Source organism: Lissotriton vulgaris, chromosome 3_1, assembly GCF_964263255.1.
Source record: "Lissotriton vulgaris chromosome 3_1, aLisVul1.2, whole genome shotgun sequence".
NCBI lineage: Eukaryota > Metazoa > Chordata > Amphibia > Caudata > Salamandridae > Lissotriton > Lissotriton vulgaris.
Window position 1 is genome coordinate 635,003,621 of NC_141689.1, and position 27,614 is coordinate 635,031,234.

General features: G+C 51.5%; 1 protein-coding gene across 1 annotated transcript in view; it reads right to left on the bottom strand.

Moving 5' to 3' along the window:
- Nucleotides 1-27,614, bottom strand: part of SKIC3 (SKI3 subunit of superkiller complex) — a 1,256,060-nt gene that overhangs the window by 186,416 nt on the left and 1,042,030 nt on the right. Inside the window, exon 35 of the mRNA XM_086960925.1 lies at nucleotides 7,393-7,521. Coding sequence (XP_086817051.1) covers nucleotides 7,393-7,521 — 129 coding nt within the window. The remainder of the gene's footprint in view (nucleotides 1-7,392; nucleotides 7,522-27,614) is intronic.

Below are 27,614 nucleotides of genomic sequence, written 5' to 3' on the forward strand. Positions count from 1 at the left end.
CTTGAATACGCCATTCTCTATCATCGAGCACCAAGCAGAAACTCTATCCCCTTGACAACGACCGGCATGATCGTAGTGATTTAGCTATAGGTAAGCATAATAATAAGAGTGATTATTACACTCGGTACAAGATACAGCATCCACCTTCCATCCCTAGATTTAAAACCATGCATTATTCTAAACATACGACAAATAAGAAGAATTTCAGGGGCCCTTTACAAAATAAGATCCTGACCTCAAGAGATAAATGTCATTATAATTAAAAAGAATAATGAATTTTCTGATGAAATAAGCTCTGGTTGTTAACCTTTTTAAACCATTATGGCACCGAAAAATCTATAAGGGACGCTAGAGGTGTAGGCTTATTCTAGCCTACACAGGAGACTAACCATAAATGTCCAGAATGATAGTTCTTCTTTAATATTTTTTGTCACATCATTTTTTCTATCATTGACACTCTTCTTAATTTTTCTACCTTTTCACATCAGATTTTTCATCACTATTCCTATAATAACTTTTCTGTGACCTTCAATATCCATTCTTATGCTTTATCTTTGGGTTAAAGAATAAACTTATCAATGTCTGTGTAGTTGTTTATCCTGAATTTAACATCTCACCGCCATCATATTCACCTGTTCAAGTTATTCTAAGTCAATCCCTTCACTCAGAGTAAAGCCCTTCATCTCCCTCTTCATCAATAGAGTACTTGATTGCCTTAAATATGGGACTTAGCTATACTGCACAGTTTCCTTTTTCAAAAAAACTGGTTTTAAAGAATATAATTATGCATTACTGTATAAATTTTGTATGTTATTTATTTATCTTTATGTGTAAAATGCATTATGTCTAATGTTTTATTTTTTCTTGTTAAACAAATAGGAATTTTTTAAACCTGTATACTAAACTACATTTTTATTCACAGAAAATTGTATTCTGTCTTGAGAAAGGCGCTGGCCGCCGAAACGCGTCGACACACAACTTATTTCTCACTGTAAAAGAATCCACTAATCTCATTCAATTTTAATTCATGTTTATTTTTTAGAAATGTATTTTTAAATGTTTTCTTGTGATACATATGTCATTGTTTTTGCTTTATGAATTATAAAATAAATTGTTTAATAAAATTAAGTAATTCATTGGAAGCTGTTCAGTCCCAGTCTTTGTCCTGCCACCATTGTGTGGGCAATCTACTGTCTCCGCCTAGGTTGCTTTTTACCACTGCTGACTGTACTAGGGGGTGCAGGTGCCTTAGGGGCTGCAGTGGCAGGAGTTTGCCCTCCTTTCTTGGTGCACTCACTAAACCAGTGAGTTTTACTTTTACAGTACTGGCACTACCTTTTAGACTGGCCTTCTTGAGTCTTCTTCTTCTGGGAAGCCTGACCCCCACCCTCTTTGGTTTGTTTGGGACCTGTCGAAGACTTCTGGTCATTTTGTTCACCTTTGGTATTATTACCCTTCTGGTCTGCTTTCTTCTGACCACCCTGGTTCTGGCCCTGGTTCTGCTTAACCCTTGTTCTGACCCATTTGTCTGCCTTCTTTCCCAATTCTTGGGGAGAGGTCAGATCTGAGTCAACAAGGTGCTGATGCAACAACTGGTTCTGACAATTGTTTAAAATCTGTTCCCTCATGATCAGATTGTACAATCCTGTGTAATCAGTAACCTTACTGCCCAGCAACCAGCCCTCCAAAGCCTTAGTGGCACAATCCACAAAATCAGACCAATCCTGAGACTGAGTTTTCTGGGTATCCCTGAACAGCAACCTGTACTGCTCAGTGGTTAGGCCAAACCCATCTATCAGTGTATTTTTCAGGACTTGGTAATTGTTAGCATCCTCAGCTCTAGTAGTGAGGAGCTTGTCTCTACCTTTGCCTTCAAAGGAGAGCCACAAGACAGCTGCCCACTGACTCTGGGGGACGCACTGGACAGTGCAGGCCCTCTCCAAAGCAGTTATCCATTTGTGGATATCATCCCCTTGTTTAAAGGGGGGCACTATCTTACTCAGGTGTCTAGTGTCTAAACTCCTGTCTTTTTCTCTTGGGAGAATGCTGCCACCAGTGGGATCTAGCCCACTTAACTTTTGCTCTCTAGCAAAGGCAAGCCTTTCTTTGGCCAGGGCAAGTTCTTCCCTTTCAATCCTCAGATTGGCTTCCCTCATCTTTGCTTCATGCTCTCTCCTCCTAGGGGATGACATCCCTCTATGAGAAGAGGTCTGAGAGCCATTGGTTCGAATGGATCTGTTAGAGCCTCTGGATAGAGACCTAACTCGTCCATTCCCAATGTTAAGTCCGTCTGAGAGTGGCCCTGGGGGTCCCCCAAATCCATTCTCATGCCTACTTAAGTTGGTCCTGGTTAGTCTACTGACTTCTACCTGACCTTTGTCTGCCTCATCCCCTGATAACTCTTCTTCCTCCTCCTCTGCATCATATGCTGCTTGGAGGTGGAGGTCAGGGTCACCAGTGGTTCCCTCTAAGGGAGGCATGTTCCCATCTGGATGAGTAGGATCTGTGTTAGCAGTCCTCCTGGCATCATAAGTCTCTAAGAGACCAATCAGAAAGGGAATGGTAGGGTTAGAACCCTGTTTTAGCTTCCTGAATGTACAGATTTGTATCATCTCCTGGAAGCTAAGAGCAGCATATCTGGAAGTGACCTGTGGAGGGTCAACTGACAGAAGGGGGGCTTCTGAGTTCCCTCCTTTGTCTGACATGCTTCTAGTGTGGTGTAAGTGATGCACCTACCTACACTATTTGTTTGCCTATTGATCCCTTGCTAAGAGTTGTAGTCAGGGTGTGCTAGGCCCTGTTGAACTAAAACAGCTGGTTCAATAGAACTCAGAGTATTCTAAGCTAAGTTATATGTACCTGGGTACTTATGTGATCTTTCACAATGATATTCTTAGGATACGTGTGGTAAAACAACAGCAAGCTCAAATCCCAACCGCTGCTCACCAATGTGAGAAGTTGGCCTGATATATAATGTTCACTATTCTAGTGAGCACTTTGTATCAGTCCAAACCACCCTTATTGATGATTGGTTGTAAGTGAACCGTAGACCAGCTATCCTAGTAGCATGGACAAGAGCAGTCTTTAGGCTAAACTCTAGAGGGCGTGTTAAGCCAGCTGTTATACCATCACATATACCCCTTGAACACCAAGTGAAAGGACACCACACAAGTTGTTATGAAAATAAAAGGATATTTATTTAGAACACAACAACCCTGGACTCTTTATGAGGACAGGGTGCTAAGCACAATACAAAGCTCTTAAGAAAATACTTCAAGATGCACAATTTACACAAATGCCCGAGGGGCACGAAAAACCATATACTACAAAAGTGGAATGCGAAATTACTAGCAGGTAAGTACTACTCTAATAGGCTTTAGGATCGCTAGACTTGACTACTGAACCTTCAGATTACTAGCAGGAGGCCTAGGGAGATCGGGTGCAGAGTGTGCACTCTCACGCTGGATGCGGGACAAAGTCTATGGTTGCTAGAAATTACAAAGTTAGTGTTATCGGACGAATCCGACTAGGTAGAGCTGAAACGAAAAAGGATCTGGACCCTTGGATAGTGAGGCTATGCTGGAGCACCGAAATGCTGAGGTTACCGAGCCCAGGGGCTGCGGCTGCATAGGTCTGGAAAGACGTCGGGAATCCTCGTTGCAGTCTATGGAGCCTGAAAGAAGAAGTTGCTGGCAGGCGACCAGTGAAGAGATTCGGATGGATCCAAGCCTGGATCGAAGATGGAGGATACCTGTAAGCAGAGGGGACCAAGTCCTGAATCACTAGCCAGTGATTAGATGGGCACCAGGATGGCACCGGATGGAGTCACCTCGACCAGGTGAGTGGGCGACGCTGGGCTCTGCAGTCTCATGGACCAGGAGGCGTTGTCGGCGACCAGGATGGAGGTGCGAGCTGTCCCACGAAGGTCTCTGCTGTCGACGACGCTGGACCCAGGATTGGGGCAACAAGTCTTGGCAAATGCAAGCCCACGCGGTGGACTTAAAATGGCGTCTGGAGTGGACCAGGAGGGTCCGGGGTGCTCCTCTTCTGGAGGGGAGGAAGGGCCAGTCTGGAGCAACCAGACCAGCGGTGTTGTCATCGTGGAGCATCGTCAAGAGGGCCACAAGCCAGCAGGCAAGTAGCGGGACAACGCAGTGAGCAGCAAAGAGCAGAAGGGCCCCACGCAGATCTGGTGGATGCTGGGGGGCTGGACTTCGGTGCTGGAGCTGCTCAGAGTCAGGGCTTCTCGAACCCCAAAGCACTCACTCGAGGATCCCTCGGCGGTCGTGCTGGATAAGCGTCGTGCAGTTCTGAAGATGGCCGGTCCCTCGAGGTCTTGTCACACCCACGGATCTCAGCTGAGCTGACGATGTAGGTAGAGGTCGGAGGTGCCAGGGAAGCCGGGTCTCGTCGCGCTGGTCGGTCGGATTCCGGAGGAAGGACATGAAGCAAACCGCAATGTTCTTAGATGGTGCCTGCGGGTGCAGGTGACTACTCCTTAGTCACAAGGGAGAAATCTTAGGAAGAAGTCTTGAGTTCCTTTCGTAGAAAGTAGTTTCAGGATTCAAAGATGATCTAATTTGGCAGGGGGCCCGCTCCTATCTTTATACTAGGAAAAGGGGCTGGCACGCGACTAGGTCCTGCCCATGGGTGGGACCAGGAAGGGGGGTGGTTACACCCCTCTCCCATGCCGGACTTTCCCCAGCTCAGGGGCTGGTGTGACCCTGGAACTTGTTCTAGCCGGCAGATGCATAGTGAGCACCGGGGTGCCACTTGCAGTCACCTTCCTCTAAAGCCCTGCCTACCCAGGATACACAAAACCCTGTCTGGGATGGTGCTAGCACCGCCCCTGACAGGAAACCCTTTGTCCAGGCCTCCCTCGCTGGAAGGACACCCAGCAGCAGGAGGTCAGACTTGTGTCTGTGGTGGCAGCATCCATTTTGTGATGCTGAGGCTTGAGTTAACTTTAACCGGGGTTCACAGTTACATACATGTTGTGTCCCTCTAGAAGGATGGAATGCTAACCCCGTCGCCAGAATTGGCGAGGGGTTAGTATTCCAATTCGTATGACACCTTACTTGACATGTTTTGATAAAGCGATACCAGAGTTGGCATATAACCGCGAGGATTATAATGCACTTAAGAGTATATGGTATGCGTTATCATGGAACAGCTATTAGGACTTGGTTCCGCAAGCTGCAAACGGGCTCAGCTCATTCCAGAGCACCATCTCACATGATTCCAAGCACTCTGCCTTCAGGATTGTTAAGGCCTGCCATAGGAGTGACTGATAGGAATCTATGTGTCCATTTTAGGGTTAGATATAGGTATACTATATCTAAAGCAAAGGGTGAGTACACAACCTTGCCCCAGCTGTCGTGCAGCCAGTTGTGTCAGATTTAGATGGCCAGCAAGGGGTGGCATAATACATGCTGCAGCCCCTGGTAGGCCCTGGGTACACCTATGCCCTGAGTTACAGGGTCTGATAAGGTGGCCCAGTACCAATTGGTAAATGCACCTAAGGTACACGTGTCAATTTAGTGAGAGAACAGCAAGGCTGTGGGTCTGTTTAGCAGGCCCACAGCCAGAGAAGTCGTAAACCAGTGAATCAAAAAGCAAATATCTGGGGTGATCATAGGATTGCAGACCCTACTCTCCTACACTGGACACCCCCTACAAATTCCAGAGTTGATTCTGTAGGCTTTTGAAGTGCGGTCAGCCACTTTGATACATATAGTGGCCATGCTTTATTACGCGATGGCTAACTATATAGCAGCTGTACCGAACCCGGGCATGTTTGGTATCAAACATGTTGGAATCATACCCCAACACCATTACTGTCTTCAATCCGTCAGAAAAGGATAGTCGGGGTGAGTTGGAGGGCAGAGGGAGGCTTGGAGCCACGGGGTCTGCTGTGCTTATCAGTTGCACCGCATATGGGTGCTAAGTGCGCATGTATGTCTTTCTGTACAGACTTGTCTGATATCTGTTGCACTGCATAGCAGTGCAGAGTGAGTGAGTGTGTGGGAGTGACAATGGAGAACTGCCTTTGATTCAAAAACCCAGACAACGGTTTGCTTGATACGTTGCTTTCTTGCCAAAAAAGCATTTAATTTGACATTGGTTTTCCCGGCACTGCCATGCTGCTGCTAAGAAGTGGTATAATTATGTGTATGTACATATTTTTGTTATTGTTGTGACCAAGGGAGTACCCTATAACTGTGTGGTACTGAATTATAAGAATTACTTGGGTTGGCCTGCGGAGAACAGCGGTTGCGACGGGAACTGGAGGGAGGTAGGGGGTGTTAGAATAGGATCTTTCCCAAGTGTGCATATTGCAGATGTCATTCGAACATGGTTGGGCCTAGTGCTGCTAGCAATAATTTTTAATGTGATTTATACCCAGAAATACATGATGTTATTATATTGTTGTTTATTATGTGTGTTTCATACACATCTTATTTACCTACATTACCTGTGAAGTCACTTGTGACGCTCAAGTATTTATCGTGAGTGCTGTGCCAATACTTACACATTGCCTCTATGGTAAGCCTAACTGATCAGTGCCAAGCTACCCAAGGGTGACCACATGTTATACAGTGTTTCTAATCACCCAGTCTGGACGGGAGTAGTAGGTTCTGCCTGCTGGGATAATGCCTTAGCCAACTAGAAAGTGCCAATTCCAACAGTTCCACTCAAAGAAAAGGATCCAAGGAAACCTAGTGGGAGATTTAGAGTTAGCAGAGTGAGAGCTCCGCCATAAACTGGAGGGGCCAACCTCTCATTGCACTCACCATTACCCTCACTCCATTTAGAGTGTGTTTCCTACAGAGGACCCTTCACCGGACAACTCCATTGTAAGCCCCTGAACTGGCCACCCGAAAGTCAAAGGGTGACTGCAGTGGATGTAGACATAGCCTCTGACTTTCCCTAGCTGGGCCAGCCATGGAAATCACATTGTATTTGGGGAGGAAAAACAAACAATGGTAATTATGAACAGGGAGAAATGTACCTGCATGTCAGGGCCACTTATTTTGTCTTTAACCCAGGGGTTTAGGAGTTTGTTTGAGAACAGTGAAAAGGAATGCAGAGGAAGACAAAAACATGGCACCTGCTTGACATTCAGATATATATGACTTCAGAGCAACACATTTAATATATTGCCAAACGCATCTGACAGAAATTAACCAAATACGAGAAACCATTGGACAGACCTTACTAAAATAAGACATTGCTTTGATTCCATAATTTAGAGGATTGTGGTATGCAATTAAAAAGACATGCAAAGATGGCACACAATATGAATTCTTCTTCGCCAAAGAATTTTCACCCAACTTGAGGAACAGATGGTTGGAAAAAGAGCTACAATCATGACTTTAAATTATCACTTACACTTAGCTGAAACAGTGGACGCAAACTTAATGTCTAGTTCTGCTCTTTTAGGTTGTGTATTCTTCAAGTAGGAAACTGTGTTTTCTGTGTAACATGCAGATATTAGACCAGCCCATGCAGCAGGATCATCTGTAAAAGTAAAGCACAAGTTACTACTTGTATAACGATATATCTGTAAGAGACATTAGTTAGTGATAGATTCCTTACCTTAGAATATCCCCAGGCGTCAGACTGGATCCGGAAACTTTTGCGTAGCAGTACCCTTGCGCGTCGGTAGGCGTCGTCTGCGGCTCCGCGTCCGTCGTCGGTGTCGTGATGACGTCGGAGTACTTAGACGCCGCCTCCGCGTGCTGACGTCAGTTCTTAGACACAGCTTTTCCGCGCCAGAAACGCAGAGCTATGCTAAAAACCGACACTGGTGCCTTGAAACTAGGGCCCTGAAAGGGGGTGACCTTAAACCTAGATATCGGTTCGCAGCACGGGGAGGATGGGTGGGTCGGTATGGAATCTATCACTAACTAATGTCTCTTACAGATATATCGTTACACAAGTAGTAACTTGTGCATCTGAAAGAGACACGTTAGTGATAGATTCCTTACCTTAGAATAGATACCCCAGCAATACCAACCCCGGTGGTGGGTCTGCGAACCAATAATCACACCAGAAAGTCCTGGAGGACGGAACGGCCAAAGAAGCCATCCCTCCGGACTTGGCTGTCCAGGCAATAGTGTCTTGCAAACGTGTGCAGCGAGGCCCACGTAGCCACCTGGCAAATGTCCTGCAAGGGCACACCTCAGCCCAAAGCAGTTGTAGTCGCTGCAGCTCGAGTGGAATGAGCCCTCAGCCCAACAGGGGGTTCCTTCTTTGCCAAGGAGTAACATGCCTGGATACACAAGATGATCCACCGCGAGATGGTTCGCTTGTGCACCGCTTTCCCCTTCTTAGCGCCCACGTGACAACAAAGAGTTGGTTATCCACCCGGAACTGGCGTGTGCGGTCCAGATAGAACGAGAGCGTACGTTTTGGGTCCAGACGGTGGAGCCTCTCTTCCTCTCTCTCGAGGGATGCAGAGGCGGAAAGAAGGTGGGCAAGGTAATGGACTGCCCAATGTGAAAGGCCGTGACTACCTTGGGTAGAAAAGAGGGCCGTGTCCTCAACACAACCTTGTCCGGATGGACTGAAAGGAAAGGAAAGGAGGTTTACAGGATAAAGCCTGGAGCTCACTCGCTCTCCTGGCAGAGGTGATGGCTACCAGGAAGGCAGTCTTCAAAGTGAGAAGGCGAAGAGGACAGTTGTGACGTGGCTCAAAGGGAGCGCACATCAGAAATGTAAGAACCAGGTTCAAGTCCCACTGAGGCATCACAAAGGGAACAGGAGGGAACGTATGTGTGATGCCTTTCAGGAATCGATTAACGATAGGGGACTTGAACAAAGAAGGTTGATAAGGCAGCCTCAAAAAGGCTGAAAGAGCAGAAAGGTAGCCCTTGACAGTGCCCAGAGCAGAGCACTGCTGGGCAAGAGAAAGAAGAAAGAGAAGAACCTCAGAAAGATGGGCATTGAGGGGATCCACAGCCTTTGCTGTGCACCATGCCACAAATCTGTTCCACCTGCAGGCGTATACCGACTTTGTGGAGGGACGCCTGGCTGCCAGAATGATGTTGCAGACTTCAGGAGGCAAGTCAAATGGCCTCAACTGTCACCGCTCAATCTACAAGCATGGAGGTGGAGACTGGACAGGTTCGGGTGGAGGACCGTCCCCTGCTGCTGCGACAGAAGGTCCTCCTGAAGAGGCAGACGAACCGGGGGAATCGACTGACATACTGAGTAGCTCGGGATACCAGTACCTTCATGCCCAGTCCGGAGCCACAAGGATGACTTGTGCCCGGTCGCGCTTGATCTTCTTCAGCACTCTGGGCAGATGTGGTATAGGCGGAAAGGGGTACAACAGACCGCAACTCCACTCGCGACGAAAAGCGTCTCCGAGCGAGTGCCGCCTTGGAAATTCCAACGTGCAGAACTGATGACATTGCGCGTTCTCTTCGGTGGCGAATAGATCTAACCAAGGCACTCCCCACTGCTGAAAGAGACCGTGCGCCACGTCCGAGTTCAGATGCCATTCGTGATCCATCATGCACCGGCGGCTGAGTTTTTCCGCCCTGGCGTTCAGAGAACCTGCCAGGTGTTGAACCACCAGAGTCACGCCCTGATGTTCCAGCCATTGCCATAGGCGCAGAGCCTCCTGGCAGAGGGTCCACGACCCCACCCCGCCCTGTTTGTTGCAGTACCACATGGCGGTGGTGTTGTCCGTGAACACCTGCACTACAATCCCTCGGACAGAGGGGAGGAATGCCTTCAGTGCTAGACTAATCGCCCGCAGCTCCAAAAGGTTGATATGGAGCCGGGACTCAGCCGGAGACCAGAGGCCTCTGATCTCCGCCTCTCCCATGAGCCTCCCCAGCCCTGGAGGGACGCGTCCGTCACAACTACGTGCTCCGGTTGGGGAAGGGAGAGGGATCTGCTGCTGACCCAATCGCGGTCCGTGAGCCAACACTGCAGCTGTCTCGCAGTCCCCTCCGAGATCAGGACATGGTCGGACAGGTTGCCCTGATGCTGGGCCCTCTGAAACTTCAGGTCCCACTGCAGAGCCCGCATCTGCCAACGGGCGTGATGCACCAGCAGGATGCAGGAAGCCATCAGCCCCAGAAGCCGCAGCGTCAACCTGACCGAAACTCGGGATAAAGGCTGGAAGATTGGAATCAGAGCCTGTATATCCCGAACACGCTGTTCGGGTGGGTAAACTCGAAACTGCGCCGAGTCGAGAACCGCTCCAGTGAAAAGGAGCTTCTGAGAGGGACACAGTTCTGACTTCGGCACATTGATGGAGAACCCCAGCTGGTGCAGGAGGTCCGTCGTCGTCTGGAGGTGGTTGACGACTGTCTGGGGCGAGCCCGCCTTCAACAACCAGTCGTCGAGGTAGGGGAAGACTGAAACCCCTAACCTGCGCAGATGAGCTGCGACCACCGCCATCACCTTCGTGAACACCCGTGGGGCGCTTGTAAGGCCGAAGGGGAGCACGGTAAACTGAAAGTGCTCGTGGCCTACCGTGAACCGCAGGTAACGCAAATGGGCCGGCAGGACGGGGATGTGGAAATAAGCGTCCTGCAAGTCCACCGCTACCATCCAGTCTCCTGGGTCCAGGGCAGCTAAGACCGGAGCCAGAGTCAGCATCTTGAACTTTTCCTTCCGGAGGAAGCCGTTTACGTTCCGTAGGTCAAAGATAGGGCGTAGGCCCTCTTTGCCCTTATTGGGTACCAGAAAGTAGTGGGAGTAGCAACCACGTCCTACTTCTGGCCCAGGACCGTGCTCGATGGCCCCCTTGGCCAAGAGGGCCGAAACTTCCTCCTGCAGAAGCCGCAAGTGATCCCCCGATACGCGGTGGTGTTGCGGTGGCATGGCTTGAGGGGTCGTCTCGAAGGGGAGGGAGTAGCCCTCCGGACGATCTGCAGCACCCACCTGTCCGAAGTGACGGTGCGCCAGTGAGAGTGGTGATGGCGAACCCTGCCCCCCACTGGCGTCACATGGGCCGAGAAGCACGGACTAGGAGGGTTTAGAGGCGGATGCTGCGGGGGAAGGCGTGGACTGGCCTCGCCGTTGTCCCCGACCACCTCCAGGACGATTTTAACGGCCGCCACCGCGCTGGATGTTAGTCTGCGGCATGTGGCTGGCAGCACGTGTGGGGGCGCCCCTTCCTTGGCCACGAAAGGAGCGAAAGGCACCCGTTTTCTGGCGCTGGGCCGAGAGGCCCAAGGACTTGGCCGTAGCTCTGGAGTCCTTAAAGCGCTCAAGCGTGTGGTCTGCCTTGTCGCCAAAAAGTCGACGGCCATCAAACGGCATGTCCATCAGAGTGTTTTGGGCATCTGCCGAAAAATTGGCGGACCTCAACCAGGCGTGGCGTCTAACCGCCACTGTCGTTGCCATCGCTCTACCTAGTGAGTCGGTGGTATCCAGCCCACACCGGATAGAATATTTTGCTGCATCCCGACCCTCCACAAGGGCTTGGCCGAGTTTGGCCCGTACCTCCAACGGACACTCTGGCAGCAATTCCGCAACCGTCTCCCACAGAGAGTGGGTGTAGCGGCCCAAGAGGCATGCGGTGTTAAAGACCGCAGTCCCAGACTAAGGGAGGAGAAGATCTTTTTTCCGTACTGCTCGTACCTCCTGGATTCCCGGTCCGGCGGAGCCGACGGGAATGCGGTCTGGGAATTGGAGGCCTGGATGACCAGACTCTCGGGGGTGGGGTGGGTGGACAGGAAACATGGGTCGCCCGCGGCCGGGCGGTGGCGTCTGGCCACGTTCCTATCTACGGGCGAACTCGTAGCAGGCCTGGACCAAGTGCCCAAAAGAACGTCGGTCAAGGCCTCATTAAAGGGCAGCAGAGGCTCGGCCGAGCTTGACTGCGGTTTAAGGACCTCAGTGAGGAGGTTAGTCCTCAGGGCCGCGACGGGGAGCTCAAGGCCCAAGGCCTTGGCAGCCCTCATCAACACCACACTATAGGTTGCCCCTCCTCCGAAGCCACGGTAGGAGGGGAGACAAAAAAAGTGTCTGGAGAGGTGTCCAGGCCACTGGCCTCCCCAAGGTCTCCTGCCCAGTGCTCTTGAGACTGACACTCCTTGGTCAGAGGGTCCTCAGACCCCTCCCAATCCTCCTCATCACCCATCTCCTGATACTCAGGGTTGTCAATCAATGGGGCCGGTTCGTAGAAGTGAAAATCTCCAAACGCTGTCGAAAGCGGCGCCCAGCGGCGCCGTTCCGAGGTTGAAACCGGAGCAAAGGAGGTATCGGGGGTGGCGCTTCCCGAGGACGGCGCCGGAGGCGACAACCTCACGGACCGACGCCGGGGGGTCGTAAGGTCCACCGGTGACTATCCAGAACCCGAAGAAGGTCCAGTGGGGTCCCGCGGCACCGGGCCCGAAGGCGCCGGGACCGCTTGACCTTGCCCGAAGGCGCCGCGGAGCCCGTCGGAGGAGAAAGGGACCTTATGGCCATGAAGAAGCGCTCGATCTCCTCCGGCGTCGACTCGCCCAGGGAGCGGAGGGTGTGGGGCGGGACGCGACGCCCGCGACTCCGAAGGAGCCGCGTGGGTGGTGTCACACGAACCTCCGGCCGCATCGCGCGAGCGTCAGGGGGAGTCAGAAGAGCAATGACGCCTCTTCGACTTCTTGTGCTTCTTACCTGACGACGACTTCGACCCAGAGGAGTGGTGCCGGCTCTCGGAGCTGTGGTGGCTCCGTCCCCGCGACCTGTCCCTCGACCTCCCGTGGGACCGGGACCTCACGCAGCGCGGGGCCGACTGCCGGAGTTCGAGTCGCCTGCGGGACCGCTCCCACCTGGCTTTCGAAGAGAGGGCCCGGCAGTCGGAGCAGGCCTTGTCGTTGTGGTCGTCGCCTAGACAAGTTAGGCACAGGTGGTGAGGATTCGTGACCGACATTGTGCGGTCGCAATCCTCGCAGTGCTTGAAACCAGGCATCCCTACTGCACCGATCGGAGTCGCAAGACTTCGAGAAATGCTAAAAAATTACCCCAAAAAATTAGTCAAAAATTGACTAGGGTTAATGTTTTTTCCAGATCTGCGCGGAAAAAAGAAGAACTGACGTCAGCACGCGGAGGCGGCGTCTAAGTACTCCGACGACGTCATCACGGCGCCCACGACGGACGCGGAGCCGCAGACGACGCCTACCAACGTGCAAGGGTACTGCTACGCAAAAGTTTCTGGATCCAGTCTGACGCCTGGGGATATTCTAAGGTAAGGAATCTATCACTAACGTGTCTCTTTCAGATATGCAATGTGAGTGAGTGAGTGAGTAAAGATTTATATAGCGCAACTTATCCCATAGGCATCAAGGAGCATGTAATGCCTCCTAGACCCCACCGCAGGGTGCAGAGGCAGGACCAACGTGTCTCTTTCAGATAACACATTTTAAAATAGCAGTGAGATACTACAGATCATGGCTGAAAGCCATCTGCTAAAAAGTATGGTGAAATGCAACTGCTCTTAACCATCAAGCTCCATAATTCACCACTGGCACATCATCAGTGAATATACCATATAAACACAGAAGTTCTGGAGAAATGATATTATTATCATGTAAAGAATCAATCAGAGAACACACAATCAAAAAATAAAACTAACATAAAAAAATGACAAACTGGTACAGTCACAGTCATCTTGTCTATTAGATCTCCTTGTAAATACCTGTCTTTTTTCAAGAAATTCCCATGGAAAGTTGAGCCTACTCAATTGCAGCAAGGCGGCTGTAGAATGCTCTGGATGGCGGAGTCGGCTGGGGCATGGAACAACAAGCTGCCAAACGGAAGGTCAATGAGTCGCTCCTGAATATTTTTAGGGAATACTCCATCCCGAAGCCAAGCATGGCGACGGAGAGCAACCGAGGAAGCCATGGCCCGGCCCAATACCTCTGAGATGTCCAGGGCAGAGCGGAGAATAAACGCCGCCCGTTCCCGGCCATCCAACGCATGATGCCGTAAGTCTATTTGACCACCCACTGGGGACGCCGCTGATCTCAGAGATTCAGCAGAGTCCCACAAACAAGAGGAGGCCCGAGCCAGCACACACACAAGATGGCGCTGGTCGAGGCAAACATGTTGCGCCCCCAAGAGTGCAGCCAGCCGGCCTTATGGGATGGCGGAGACAACAGTGGTGGAAGGGAGGGAAAAGCGGTCGCTGGAGGCCGAGGGGTGGAGGGAAAGGCACGCCGGGTCACGCGGCGCCGGGAGATGCCGGTGCAGAAGATGCCGAGGCACAGGGTCCCCGGAGGCAGGACGCCTTCAAGCCCCTGTCAAGTAAGGAAGGAGGTGACCTTCAAAGGGGAGCAGAATCTCCCTCCCACCAGAGCCCTGGTGGAGGACCTCCAACAGATGGTCCGCCGGAAAATGAGCCACCGGGTCACGCATACGCAGGATGCCCGCAGCCGTGGAAACCGCATGAGCCAAGGCCGCACCCGCCTCGATAGGGTCCCGCGGCGGGGAAAGCAGCTCCTCCGTGGGAGACGGCTGCAAACTAAGGAGGCCGTCCCCGAGGCCAAGCGGGGCGGGTAAGGGCCAGACCTGGAAGTCAGAAGGAGCCGGCAAATGAGAGACCTGCCGCTCTTCTAACAAACACCTCTGCCTTAGGAAGGGCGGAGAGCCGCTCTTCGACGCTGGTGAAAAAGACACCAAACGGCGACCCGTCTCCGAGGAGGATGAAACAATATACAGGCTGCCTCCAGAGAAGGAGCGTACGAAGGTGAATCCGCTGCACGACCCCTGCGCCGAGCTGTAGAGTCCGCTTCCTGAGGCGGAGTGCCGGCACCATCTGGCGTCGCTGGAAAAGGTTCCTCTCAGTCGCCCCGCACCAGGGACCAGAGCAGAGACCTGAGGGGGGCTGGAGCCGAACCGGTCCCGGGGTGGCGCCAACCCGACCTCCACTGAGGTAGCCATCTGCGTCGGGGTGGGCGGGGGGGGGGAACAAGATGACCCTGGGGAGTGACACGAAGCCCTTCGCCATTCGCGGCCCAGAATGAGGCGTACATCGCTCTGCACTCCCTGAGGCGGTGCCAGGGATGATTCCACCTCCAACTCACCCCCTGTCGAGGTGGCCGCCTGCGGGGAAGGACGAGAGGTGCCCGGAGAGGGGCGAGGGGTTCTCATCCGGCCTCGACCTGGAGCGGGGCGAGAAGGGTTCACCGACCTCTGTGGCTCTGCACGGTCCAGCTGCTGCCGGCTGTGAGAAGGTGGCCTGATATGCAGTGCTCACTATTCTAGTGAACACTATGTATCAGTCCAGCAACCCTTATTGATGATTGGTTGTAAGTCAACCTTATAGACCAGCTATCCTAGTAGCGTGGATACGAGCAGTCTAAGGCTAAAGACTCGAGAGGGCGTGTTAAGCCAGCTGTTCACCACACATGTACCCCTTGAACACCCAGTGAAAGGACACCACACAAGTGTTATGAAAATAAACAGTTATTTATTAAGTATCACAACAGCCCTGTACTCTTTATGAGGACAGGGTACTAAGCACAAACCAAAACTCTTACAAAAATACTTAAGTTAGCACAGTATATACAAATGCCCGAGGGGCACGGAAAACCATATACTTGAAAAGTGGAATGCGAAATTACTAGCAGGTAAGTACAGTACTAATAGGCTTAGGAATCGCTAGGACTTGACTATAGAACCTTCAGATTACTTATAGGAGGCCTAGGGGACTCGGGTGCAGAGTGTGCACTCTCACGCGGGATGCGGGACAAAGTCTATGGTAGCTAGGAATTGCAAAGTTAGTGTTCTCGGGCGAACCCGACCTGGTAGGAGGAAAACGAAAGTAGATTCTGACCCTTGGATAGTGAGGCTATGCTGGGGCACCGAAATGCCGAAGTTACCTAGCCCAGGGGCTGCAGCTGCATAGGACTCAAAAGACGTCGGGAATCCTCGTTGCCGGACCAGGAGCCTGGGAGAAAGAAGTTGCTGGCAGGCGACCAGTGAAGAAAGTTCGGTGGATCCAAGCCTGGATCGATGGAAGATGACACCTGAAAGCAGAGGGGACCAAGTTCGTGACTACTAGCCAGTAGTCAGTGGGCACCAGGAGGGCACCGGATGGTAGCCACCTCGACAAGGTGAGTGGGTGACGCTGTGCTCGGAGATCTCACGGACCAGGAGGCGTTGTCGGCGACCAGGATGGAGGATCGAGCTGTCCCACGAAGATAGAAGCTGTCGGCGTTCGCTGGACCCAGGATTGGGCAACAAAGCCTTGGCAAATTCAAGCCCACGCGGTGGACCTAAATGGCGTCTGGAGTGGACCAGGAGGGTCCGGGGTGCCTCTCTTGAAGAAGGAAGCAAGGGCCAGTCTGGAGCAACCAGACCAGCAGCAGTGATGTCGTCGGGAGTCGTTCAGAAGGCCACAAGCCAGCCGGCTAGTAGCCAAACAACGCGGTGCACAGCAAACAGCAGAAGGGCCCCGCGCAGATCGTGGAGATGCAGGGAGGCTGACCTTGGGTGCTGGAGCTGCGCAGGGTTGGGGCTTCTCGGACCCCAAAGCACTCACCCGTGGAGGACACGGTGGGCTTGTTGTAAAGATGTCGTGCAGTCTTGGCGATCGTCGGTCCCTCGAGGTCTCGTCGCACTCACGGTTCTCAGCTTTGCTGTAGAGGTGAGTAGAGGTCAGAGGTGCCAGGGAAGCCGGGTCTCATCGAGCTGGGTCGTCGGATTCGTGATGAAGGACTTGCAGCAGACCGCAGTGTTCTTTAGGATGGTGCCTGCGGATGCAGGGTGACTACTCCTTAGCCACAAGGGAGAATCTTGATGAAGAAATCTTGAAGTCCTTTCGCAGAAAGTCGTGTCTTGATTCCAAAGATGATCTAATTTGAACAGGGGGCCCGCTCCCATCTTTATACTAAAAAGGGGGCTGACCCGGTGACTAGGTCCTGCCTATGGGTGGGACCAGGAGGGGGGTGGTTACACCCCTCTCCCCTGCCGGACTTCCCCAGGCCAGGGGCTGGTGTGCCCCTGGAACTGGTTCTGACTGGCCTATGCGTAGTGAGCACCGGGGTGCCACTCAGCAGTCACCTTCCTGAAAAGCCCTGCCTACCCAGGATACACAAAACCGTGTCTGGGATGGTGCTAGCACCGCCCCGGACAGGAAACCCTTTGTCCAGGCTCCCCTCGCTGGAAGGACTCCCAGCTGCAGGGGGTCAGACTCGTGTCTGTGGTGGCAGCATCCATTTTGTGGAGCTGAGGCTTCAGTTAACTTTAACCGGGGTTCACAGTTACATACATGTCGTGTCCCTCTAGAAGGGTGGAATGCTAACCCCGTCGCCAGAATTGGCGAGGGGTTAGTATTCCAATTCGTATGACACCTTACTCGACATATTTTGATAAAGCAATACCAAAGTTAGCATTTAACCGCGAGGATTATAATGCACTTAAGAGTATATGGTATGCGTTATCATGGAACAGCTATTAGGACTTGGTTCCGCAAGCTGCAGACAGGCTCAGCTCATGCCAGAGCACCATCTCACACGATTCCAAGCACTCTGCCTTCAGGATTGTCAAGGCCTGCCATAGGAGTGACTGATAGGAATCTGTGTGTCCATTTTAGGGTTAGGTATAGGTATACTACACCTACAGCAAAGGGTGATTACACGACTTTGCCCCAGCTGTCATGCAGCCAGTTGTGCCAAATTTAGAAGGCCAGCCAGGGGTGGCATAATACATGCTGCAGCCCCTGGCAGCCCTGGGTACACCCATGCCCTGAGTTACAGGGTCTGATAGGGTGGCCCAGTATCAATTGGAAATGCACCTAGGGTACATGGAATCCATTTTACAGAGAGAGCAGTAGGCCTGGGGTCCTGATTGGCAGGATCCCAGGTCGACTATGTCAAAAACCAGCTAAAACCTAGGAAGAAAAAGTTGGGGGCAACCATAGTCAGGAGGTACCTTCCTACACCGGCACCATAGCGTCACCTCTGCCTTAGACAGGACCACCCTGTCAAGGGACCCAGAGGGGCTCGTTGATGCGACCCGAGCCCCAGCGACCTCCCGCGACACCACAGGGACTCCCGCAGGAGTTTACGGCAAGGTAGAGACGCAGTGGCCTGAAGGAGGTGCCCCAGAGGAGCCGCACCCCAACATCCCCACACCCTCCAAGCCTGGATCCGAACCAGTCGGCGCCAGGAGCGGAGCCGCCGGCGGCGCATCAGAGGGCCCTGCGCAAGGCGTGGGGTCCGCCGATGCCCCAGGAGAGGAAGTCGCCAGCGAGGTCTAACAAGCCGCCGCGTATGTCTCCATTTGGACTCTCAACGCCCCAACACCGGGAAACGGTAGATAGGACGACACGCGGGCATCATCACCCGCGGAGAGTCCACGAACCCCGGTAGGCTGGAACCCAGCCCCCAGGGACAAACTGCGACACTTACCCACCGGGGAGCAATGCTCACGTGACATCGGAGAAGGGCGCGGACGACGACCATGGCCAAACCTGAAGCCGTCCGCCGAAGCAGACCGAGGAGAGGACGTCGACCTGGAGAGACGCGCAAAGACGTTTCATGCGGCGCTCCCGCCAGGACTTCGGCTTCAACTGTTGACAGGCCTCACAGTCAGTGGTGCCATGATCCTTTCCCAAACACCACATATAAATGAGGTGTGGGTTCGTCGCCGACATAAGACGCCCACAAAACGTTCAAGTTATGAAGCCCGAAGACATTCGCACACTGTTCCACCAATAGAGAAAGAAAAGGGGCCCGAAACAGGCCCGTAGCAAGGACCAAATCCACGTTGCACGCAGAAAAGGAAAACAACTGACGTAGGCGCGCAGAGGCGGGTCTTATGTGACCTCGCGGACGACGCTTGGGCGAAGTCGCATGATGTCTCCCCGCTCCCGGCATGCAGGGATGCTGTGGCAAAAAAGTTTCCAGATCCAGTCTCACGCCTGGGGATAATTCTACGTGAAGGAATCTGCGGCTAGTAGTCCATATCAGATACGAGTTTATTTCACACTACCAAGTAAATGAACAACTTTTAAGGACTTAAAAGTGATCAAAAAAGCTGCTTCAAGAGAATTTTGCTCATACTAAAAATCTTGTTATTTGGTCCTTCGGAGCATTATTATTATTTGTGTCCACAATTTCCTTCCTCAGATCAATGAAGTCATCAAGCGAACAAACCTTCAACTACCTCTAATTTGGAAAAAAACACTCATGCAAACAAAGACCAATTAGAGTTAACTTGACTTCTGGTGATGGCCTACCTGGCTTACTACAACATAGTTTAGAACGGCCTCCATAAAGTACAAGTTACTTACCTTCGGTAATGACGTATCTGGTAGAGACGATTCTAGGCGCTGATTCCTTAACGTAAATTACCCCCAGGCGTGAGACTAGATCATGAAATTTTCTTTTCCACAGCATATCTGCGTGCCGGGGGCGGTACCGCGTGATTCCGTCCAGATGTCTTCCGCGGGTGTGACGTAAGCGAGGTCACATAGGCCCCACCCTGGCGCGCCGACATCAGTTTTCTTCGAAGAACTTTTCCATGCCACAAAGCGAAGCGATCACGAACAAAAACTGTGAGAATATGTGAACAGTGTGCGAAATAGCGGATAAACAGAAAGGAAAGAAGCGAATGGAGGGGAACAGCTCATTCGGGGAAGTGCCAGGCACTGTGGCACCGAAAGTCATAGAAGGGAAGAGCAGAGCACAGCCACTGAAAAGCAACCCTCCATTAACAGTGAAGGACAAGGAGTCCAGAACAGAAGAGTAGCAACAATTTACCCCAAGACAACACCATCAAGGAGAGTCGCATCTCCTGAAAGGAGCTACGGCTGAGGCCCAGCCAAGAGACCCCAACACAGAGGACTGCACATGAGTCAGAAACTCCAAGCAAGGAAAAGGGGAAGTATGAGAATGCCCCACACTGGAAAAACCAGGGTGTAGGGAAGCAGGAGTACCCATGAATCTACCAAGCAAGTACCAGAAAGGAAGGAGTGGATGCAATCCCACCGTACAAGCATCCCGCTAGAGAGGAGTGAAAGAGGGCATTCGCAGAAGACAAAGCACCCAGAGGCAGACGAGTGCGGAAGACCAAGCTAAGGGCCCTCGCAGAACGGTGAGGAAGGGCGGGTCGGGAAGGAATCTGCGGCTAGAATTGTGTCTACCAGATGCACAAGTTACTTATCTTCGGTAATGATATACCTGTAAGAAACAGTAGTTAGTGTTAGATTCCTTATCTTAGAATATCCCCAGGCGTTAGACTGGATCCGGAAAGTTTTCGTCAGCAGTACCCCTGCGCGTCGGTAGGCGTCGTCTGCGGCTCCGCGTCCGTCGTTACGATCGCCGGGATGACGTCGTCGGAGAACTTAGAAGCCGCTCTTGCACGCTGAAGTCAGTTCTGTACACAGCTTTCCGCGCTAGGAACGCATAGCCATGATAGAAACCGACACTTGTGCCATGAAACTAGGGCCCTGAAAGGGATGTCCAAATCCCTAGATATCGGTTCGCAGAACAGGGAGGATGGGTGGGGCGGTAAGGAATCTAACACTAACTACTGTTTCTTACAGATATATCATTACCGAAGGTAAGTAACTCGTGCATCTGAAAGAAACGGGTTAGTGTTAGATTCCTTACCTTAGAATAGATACCCCAGCAATACCAACCCAGGTGGTGGGTCTGCGAACCAAGATCACACCAGAAAGTCCTGGAGAACGGAACGGCTGAAAAAGCAATCTCTCCGGACTTGGCTGTCCAGGAAGTAATGTCTAGAAAACGTGTGCAGCGAGACGCACGTAGCTACCTGACAGATGTCCTGCAAGGGGACTCCCCGACCCAGGGCAGTAGTAGCTGCCGTGGCCCGAGTGGAATGGGCACGCAGTCCAACAGGAGGCTCCTTTTTCGCCAGAGTAGCAAACCTTGATGCAAAAGACGACCCACCAAGAGATGGTCCGCTTGTGCACCGCCCGTTCCTTCTTAGCGCCCACGTAACCAACCAAGAGCTGGTCCATCCACCCGGAACTGGTGTGTGCGATATAGATGGGAGGCGGATAGAAGGAGGCAAGGTGATGGACTGCCCGATATGAAAGGTTGTGACCACCTTAGGCAGGAAAGAAGGATGAGTTATGTTATGTTATCATAGGTTTTATTAAGCGCTCAGCTACTCTAGCAGAGTGTCCCGACGCTGACAGATCAGACACAGCATAACTCATCCATCGAGGGGCAGACTAGAGGCCGAACAGCCACGTTTTAAGATCTTTCCTGAAAGATGCCAAATTCTCGCTCTTTCTCAGAGCAAGCGGCAGATCATTCCAGGCGCGTGACACTAGATGTTGAAAAGAGCGGCCCCCAGTCCGTGCATGCCTGATTACAGGGATCCTCGCAAGTGACAGGGCAGCCGAACGTAAGGCTCTGGTTGGATGGTGGAAGACCACTCTTTTCCTCAGATAGAGAGCCCCAATGCCATGCAGAGCTTTAAACGCCATGGTGAGGGCCTTGAACTTAATGCGTTTCCTGATTGGAAGCCAGTGAATAGACTCCAAAAGGCTAGTGGCATGAGAACGGCGACCAAGGCCAAAAATGGCCCGAGCCGCCGCGTTCTGCACCACATGCAGCCGTGACAAAAGATATTCAGGCAGGCCGAGGTAGAGTACGTTCACGTAGTCCAAACTCGATCCAATCAGGGCTTGCACTGTTGTTTTTCTATGGGCGATCGATAGAAGGGGGAGGGATTTCCTCAGCATTTTAAGTATTCCAAAGCACTGCCCCACTAGGCCGAGAATCTGAGATTTCAGTGAAAGGCAATTGTCCATCTTGATTCCCAGGTTCTTAGCTACCTTGGAGTCAGTAGCAGGAGGAAACATTCCTGCAGGCCACCAGGTCTTCCATCCAGGATCAGGGGGGCAACCGAAGAAGAGGAGCTCAGACTTGTCGGAGTTGCATTTCAACTGGTTAAGTTGAAACCAAGTGAATATTGCGCCCAAGCAGTTCTTAATGCTCTCGCCATCAAAGTCCATGTTTTTGCCACAGGTGAAGAGAAGCTGGGTATCGTCGGCGTACGATATAATCTGGGCGCCAAACGACTCTGCCAGTGCCGCGAGGGGGGCCATATAGATATTAAAAAGCGTGGGGCTCAAAATTGACCCCTGAGGAACTCCCACCTCTAGAGGCGGCACTGTAGCAGAGTACGGAGGAGCCCAGACCGTCTGATGTCGGTTAAAAAGAAACGACTCAAACCATCTGAACCCCGTTCCCCGAACCCCAATCTCCCAGAGTCTCGCCAGGAGCCGGTCATGAGGAACGGTGTCAAACGCCGCCGAAAGATCTAATAATACCAAAACTGCTTTCCCTCCACTGTCTAGGACTTCCTTGATGGCTTCAGACACCTCCAACAATGCCGACTCTGTACTCATGTTAGCCCTGAAACCGGACTGGGTATCATGCAGAATCTCATTAGATTCCACAAAATCGGCCAAGACTGAATGCACATGCTTTTCAGTCACCTTGGCCAGGGCCGGTAGCAGCGAAATAGGCCTATAATTGGCATGGTTACTGGGGTCCAAGGACAGCTTCTTTAAGAGAGGTAGAACCATCGCCTGTTTCCATGCTTGCGGTACGGATCCGGTTTCCAAAGACCTATTTAGGATTAGATTGACAGTCGGATTGATAACATAAGCAATTTTAGCTAAGAACTTAGCGGGGCAGGGATCACACGGGGAGTCAGATCTTAGTTTAGACAAAATCTCCAGAGAGGATTGCAACTCAATCGGGGGAAAAGTCATCAAGGTGGGCTGTCCTGCTATCACCTTAGGAGAGCCCAATGCTAGGTCTAGCGGACCCCTCCCGCAACCGCAGGAAAAGTGTCCTGAATGCTAATGATCTTATTAGAGAAGAAGCTAGCCAGTTGGACCACCCAAGGCTGCGAAAAGGAGCATTTAGGTGTGATGGCGGCCGGGGATGTGAATTCCTTCACTACCAGGAAAACTTCTTTACTGGTGTTACTAGCCTCCTCAATAGTTCTGGCAAAGTATGCTTTTTTCTCTAAATAAATTTCCCTGTGGTAGGCCTTGATCCTGCTCTTATACGCTTCCTTCATAGGCTCCAGATAGCTTACACTACATGCTCTCTCTGCTTTCTTACGAAGCCTGCGGCTGGAGTTAAGAGCTGAAGTAAACCATGGAGCGGAAGCGCGGGCCGAGGTCTTGAAGGAACCCTCGAGCGGCGCCAGCTCCTCCAGACAGCGCATAAGCCAACTCTGAAAGATATTAATATCAGTCTCCACATCACCTGACAGACAACATGGATGATTCCTCAAATTTTGGTCAATCATGTCTGGGGACACTTTATGAAAGGCACGAGGGAGCTGGGATAGATGCTCTTTATCCCTAATAGTGGCGCTAGATTTATGCAAAATACCAAAGGACACCAACAAATGATCGGTCCCAAGTACTGGTAGAGGGGGGGGGGGAGACTCTAATAAGGGCCGTAGAAAAGATTTGATCCAACGTATGTCCTTTGTTATGTGTGTGAGAAGTTGGCTTGATATATAGTGCTCACTATTCTAGTGATCACTGTGTATCATACCAAACGACCCTTATTGATGATTGGTTGTAAGTCAACCTTATAGACCAGCTATCCTAGTAGCGTGGACAAAAGCAGTCTGTAGGCTAAACTCTAGAGGGCGTGTTAAGCCAGCTGTTTTACCATCACATACCCCTTGAACACCAAGTGAAAGGACACCACACAAGTTGTTATGAAAATAAAGTATATTTATTTATAACAAGTCTACCCTGAACTCTTTATGAGTCAGGGAGCTAAGCACAATACAAAACTCTTATGAAAATACTTCAAGTTGCACAATTTACACAAATGCCCGAGGGGCATGAAAAACCATATACTCTAAAAGTGGAATCCGAAATACTAGCAGGTAAGTAACAAGATCCAGAGGCTTCAGGATCGCTAGGACTACACTACCAAACACTAAGGTTAGGAGCAGGAGGCCTAGGGAGATCGGGTGCAGAGTGTGCACTCTCACGCGGGATGCGGGACAAAGTCTATGGAGGCTAGTATTTCTAAAGTTACTGTTTCCGGACGAATCCGACTAGGTAGACTTAAAACGAAAAAGGACCTGGTCACTTGGATAGTGAACCTGCGTTGGAGCACCGAAATGCTCAGGTTACCTAGCCCAGGGGCTGCGGCTGCATATGGTTCAAAAGGCGTCGGGAATCCTCGTTGTAGTCTGTGGAGCCTGAAAGAAGAAGTTGCTGGCAGGCGACCAGTGAAGATGTTCGGTGTGATCCAAGCCTGGATCGGTGATGGAGACGACCTGAAAGCAGAGGGGACTCAGTTCTTAATCACTAGCCAGTGATTGTGTGGGCACCAGGATGGCACCGGATGAAGTCACCTCGACCAGGTGAGTGGGCGACGCTGGACTCTGCAGTCACACGGGCTAGGAGGCGTTGTCAGCGACCAGGCTGGAGGTGCGAGCTGTCCCACGAAGGTGTCTGCTGTCGGCGATGCTGGACCCAAGATGGGGGCAACAAACCTTGGCAAAGGCAAGCCCACGTGGTGGAGTCAAGATGGCATCTGGAGTGGACCAGGAGGGTCTGGGGTGCTCCTCTTTTGGAAGGGAGCAAGGGCAAGTCTGGAGCAACCAGACCAGCAGTGAAATTGTCGTTGTACGTCGTCAGGAAGGCCACTAGCCAACGGGCAAGTGACCGGACAACGCGGTGAGCAGCAAAGAGCAGAAGGGCCCCGCGCAGATCTCTTGGATGCTGGGGAGCTGGACTTCGGTGCTGGAGCTGCTTAGGGTTGGGGCTTCTCAAACCCCAGTGCACTCACTCGAGGATCCCTCGGCGGTCGTGCTGGTTAAGCGTTGTGCAGTTTCTGAAGATGGCCGGTCCCTCAGGTCTCGTCACACCCACGAATCTCAGCTGGGCTGATGATGCAGGTAGAGGTCAGAGATGCCTGGGAATCCGGGTCTGTCTTGATCCGGATGATGGACGTGCAGCAAACCGCGATGCTTAGGTGGTGCCTGCGGGTGCAGGGTGGCTACTCCTTAGCCACAAGGGAGAGTCTTCAAAGAAAGTCAAGAATTCCTTTCGCGGAAAGTAGTTCAAGATTCAAGATGATCTAATTTGGGAAGGGGGCCCGCTCCTACCTTTATCCTAAGAAAAGGGGCTGGCACGAGACTGGGTCCTGCCCATGGGTGGGACCAGGAGGGGGGTGGTTACACCCCTCTCCCTTGTCCGGACTTTCCCCAGCTCAGGGGCTGGTGTGCCCCTGGAACTGGTTTGAGCCGGCATATGCACAGTGGGCACCGGGGTGCCACTTGCAGTCACCTTCCTCTCAGCCCTGCCCACCTGGGATACACAAAACCCTGTCTGGGATGGTGCTAGCACCGCCCCTGACAGGAAACCCTTCTTCCAAGCTCTCCTCGCTGGAAGGACTCCCAGCAGCAGGAGGTCAGACTTGTGTCTGTGGTGGCAGCATCCATTTTGTGATGCTGAGGCTCGAGTTAACTTTAACCGGGGTTCACAGTTACATACATGTCGTGTCCCTCTAGAAGGGTGGAATGCTAACCCCGTCATCAGAATTGGCGAGGGGTTAGTATTCCAATTCGTATGACACCTTACTCGACATGTTTTGATAAAGCGATACCAAAGTTGGCAAATAACCGCGAGGATTATAAGGCACTTAAGAGTATATGGTACGCGTTATCATGGAACAGCTATTAGGACTTGGTTCTGCAAGCTGCAAACGGGATCAGCTCATGCCAGAGCACCATCTCACATAATTCCAAGCACTCTGCCTTCAGGATTTATAAGGCCTGCCATAGGAGCGACTGATAGGAATACATGTGTCCATTTTAGGGTTAGATATAGGGATACTATATCTAAAGCAAAGGGTGTTTACACCACCTTGCCCCAGCTGTCGTGCAGCCAGTTGTGTCAGATTTGGATGGCCAGCCAGGGGTGGCATAATACATGCTGCAGCCCCTGGTAGGCCCTGGGTACACCTATGCCCTGGATACCTAAGGTATGCTGTACAGGGACTGATAAGGTGGCCCAGTACCAATTGGTAAATGCACCTAAGGTACAGGTGTGTCAATTTAGAGAGAGAACAGCCAGGATGTGGGTCTGATTAGCAGGCCCACAGCCAGGGAAAGTCGTAAACCAGTGAAGCAAAGAGCAAAAATTGGGGGTGACCATAGGATTGCAGACCCCACTCTCCTACATAAACCCCCCCCCCCCAAACTTAGGGACATTAAACTAACCTGGACCAGGTGAGTCTTCTTGTTCTAAGTGGAAGTACTAGGAGAGACCATCTGCATTACCATGGTCAGTCCCTGGGCGGTGCTCCACTGTAAAGTCCATCCCCTGTAGGGAAATGGACCACCTAAGAAGTTTGGGATTTTCACCCTTCATTTGATTTAGCCATAAGAGGGGCTTATGGTCGGTCTGAATCTTGAAGTGAGTACCAAACAAGTATGGCCTCAGCTTCTTCAGGGCCCAAACCACAGCAAAGGCCTCCCTCTCAATAGCTGACCAACGTTTCTATCTAGGGGTCAGCCTTCTACTTATAAAAGCAATGGGCTGGTCATGACCATCAATATTCAGTTGAGAAGGAACAGCTCCCACACCCAACTCAGAAGCATCTGTTTGGACTATGAATGGCTTGGAGTAGTCTGGACTCTTGAGAATAGGTGCAGTGCACATGGCCTGCCTTAGGTCATCGAATGCCTTCTGACAGCTAACTGTCCACTGAACTTTCTTTGGCATTTTCTTACTTGTCAGGTCATTAAGTGGAGTCACAATGGTTCCATGATTTCTGACAAATTTCCTATAGTAACCAGACAGGCCCAGGAAAGCTCTGACCTGTGGCTGGGTGGTTGGAGGAGCCCAGTCCTTTATGGCCTGTATCTTGCTCTCCAAAGGTTGAACTTGGCCTCCACCTACAAGGTGGCCCAAGTATACAACTTGACTCTGCCCTATCTGGCACTTGGTAGCCTTGATAGTGAGGCCTGCCTTTTGCAGAGCCTCTAAAACTTTCTTCAGGTGGATCAGGTGATCCTCCCAGGTGGAGCTAAAGACAGCAATATCATCTAGATATGCTGCACAGAAGTCATCCAACCCAGAGAGAACTTGGTTCACCAACCTTTGAAAAGTGGCAGGTGCATTTTTCAAACCAAAGGGCATCACCACAAACTGGTAATGACCTCCTGGGGTAGAAAATACTGTCTTGGCCTTGGCATCCTCAGCTAACCTGATTTGCCAATAGCCAGCTGTCAGGTCAAATGTGCTCAAAAACTTGGCAGAAGCCAATCTGTCAATGAGCTCATCTGCTCTTGGTATTGGATGGGCATCTGTCTTAGTGACAGCATTGGGACCCCTGTAGTCTACACAAAACCTCATCTCTCTCTTACCATCTTGGGGTGTGAGGTTTAGGCACTAGAACTACAGGACTAGCCCCGGGACTCTCTGAGGGTTCAATGACTCCCAATTCCAACATTTTCTGTGCTTCTTGTTTGATACAGGCCCTGACGTGGTCAGGTTGCATGTAGATTTTACTCTTTATAGGCAGACTGTCACCAGTGTCCACCTCATGGGTGCACCAGTTTGTCTGACTGGGTGTCAGAGAGAACATTTGTCTGAAGGATTGAAGAACCTGTTTACAATCCTCTTG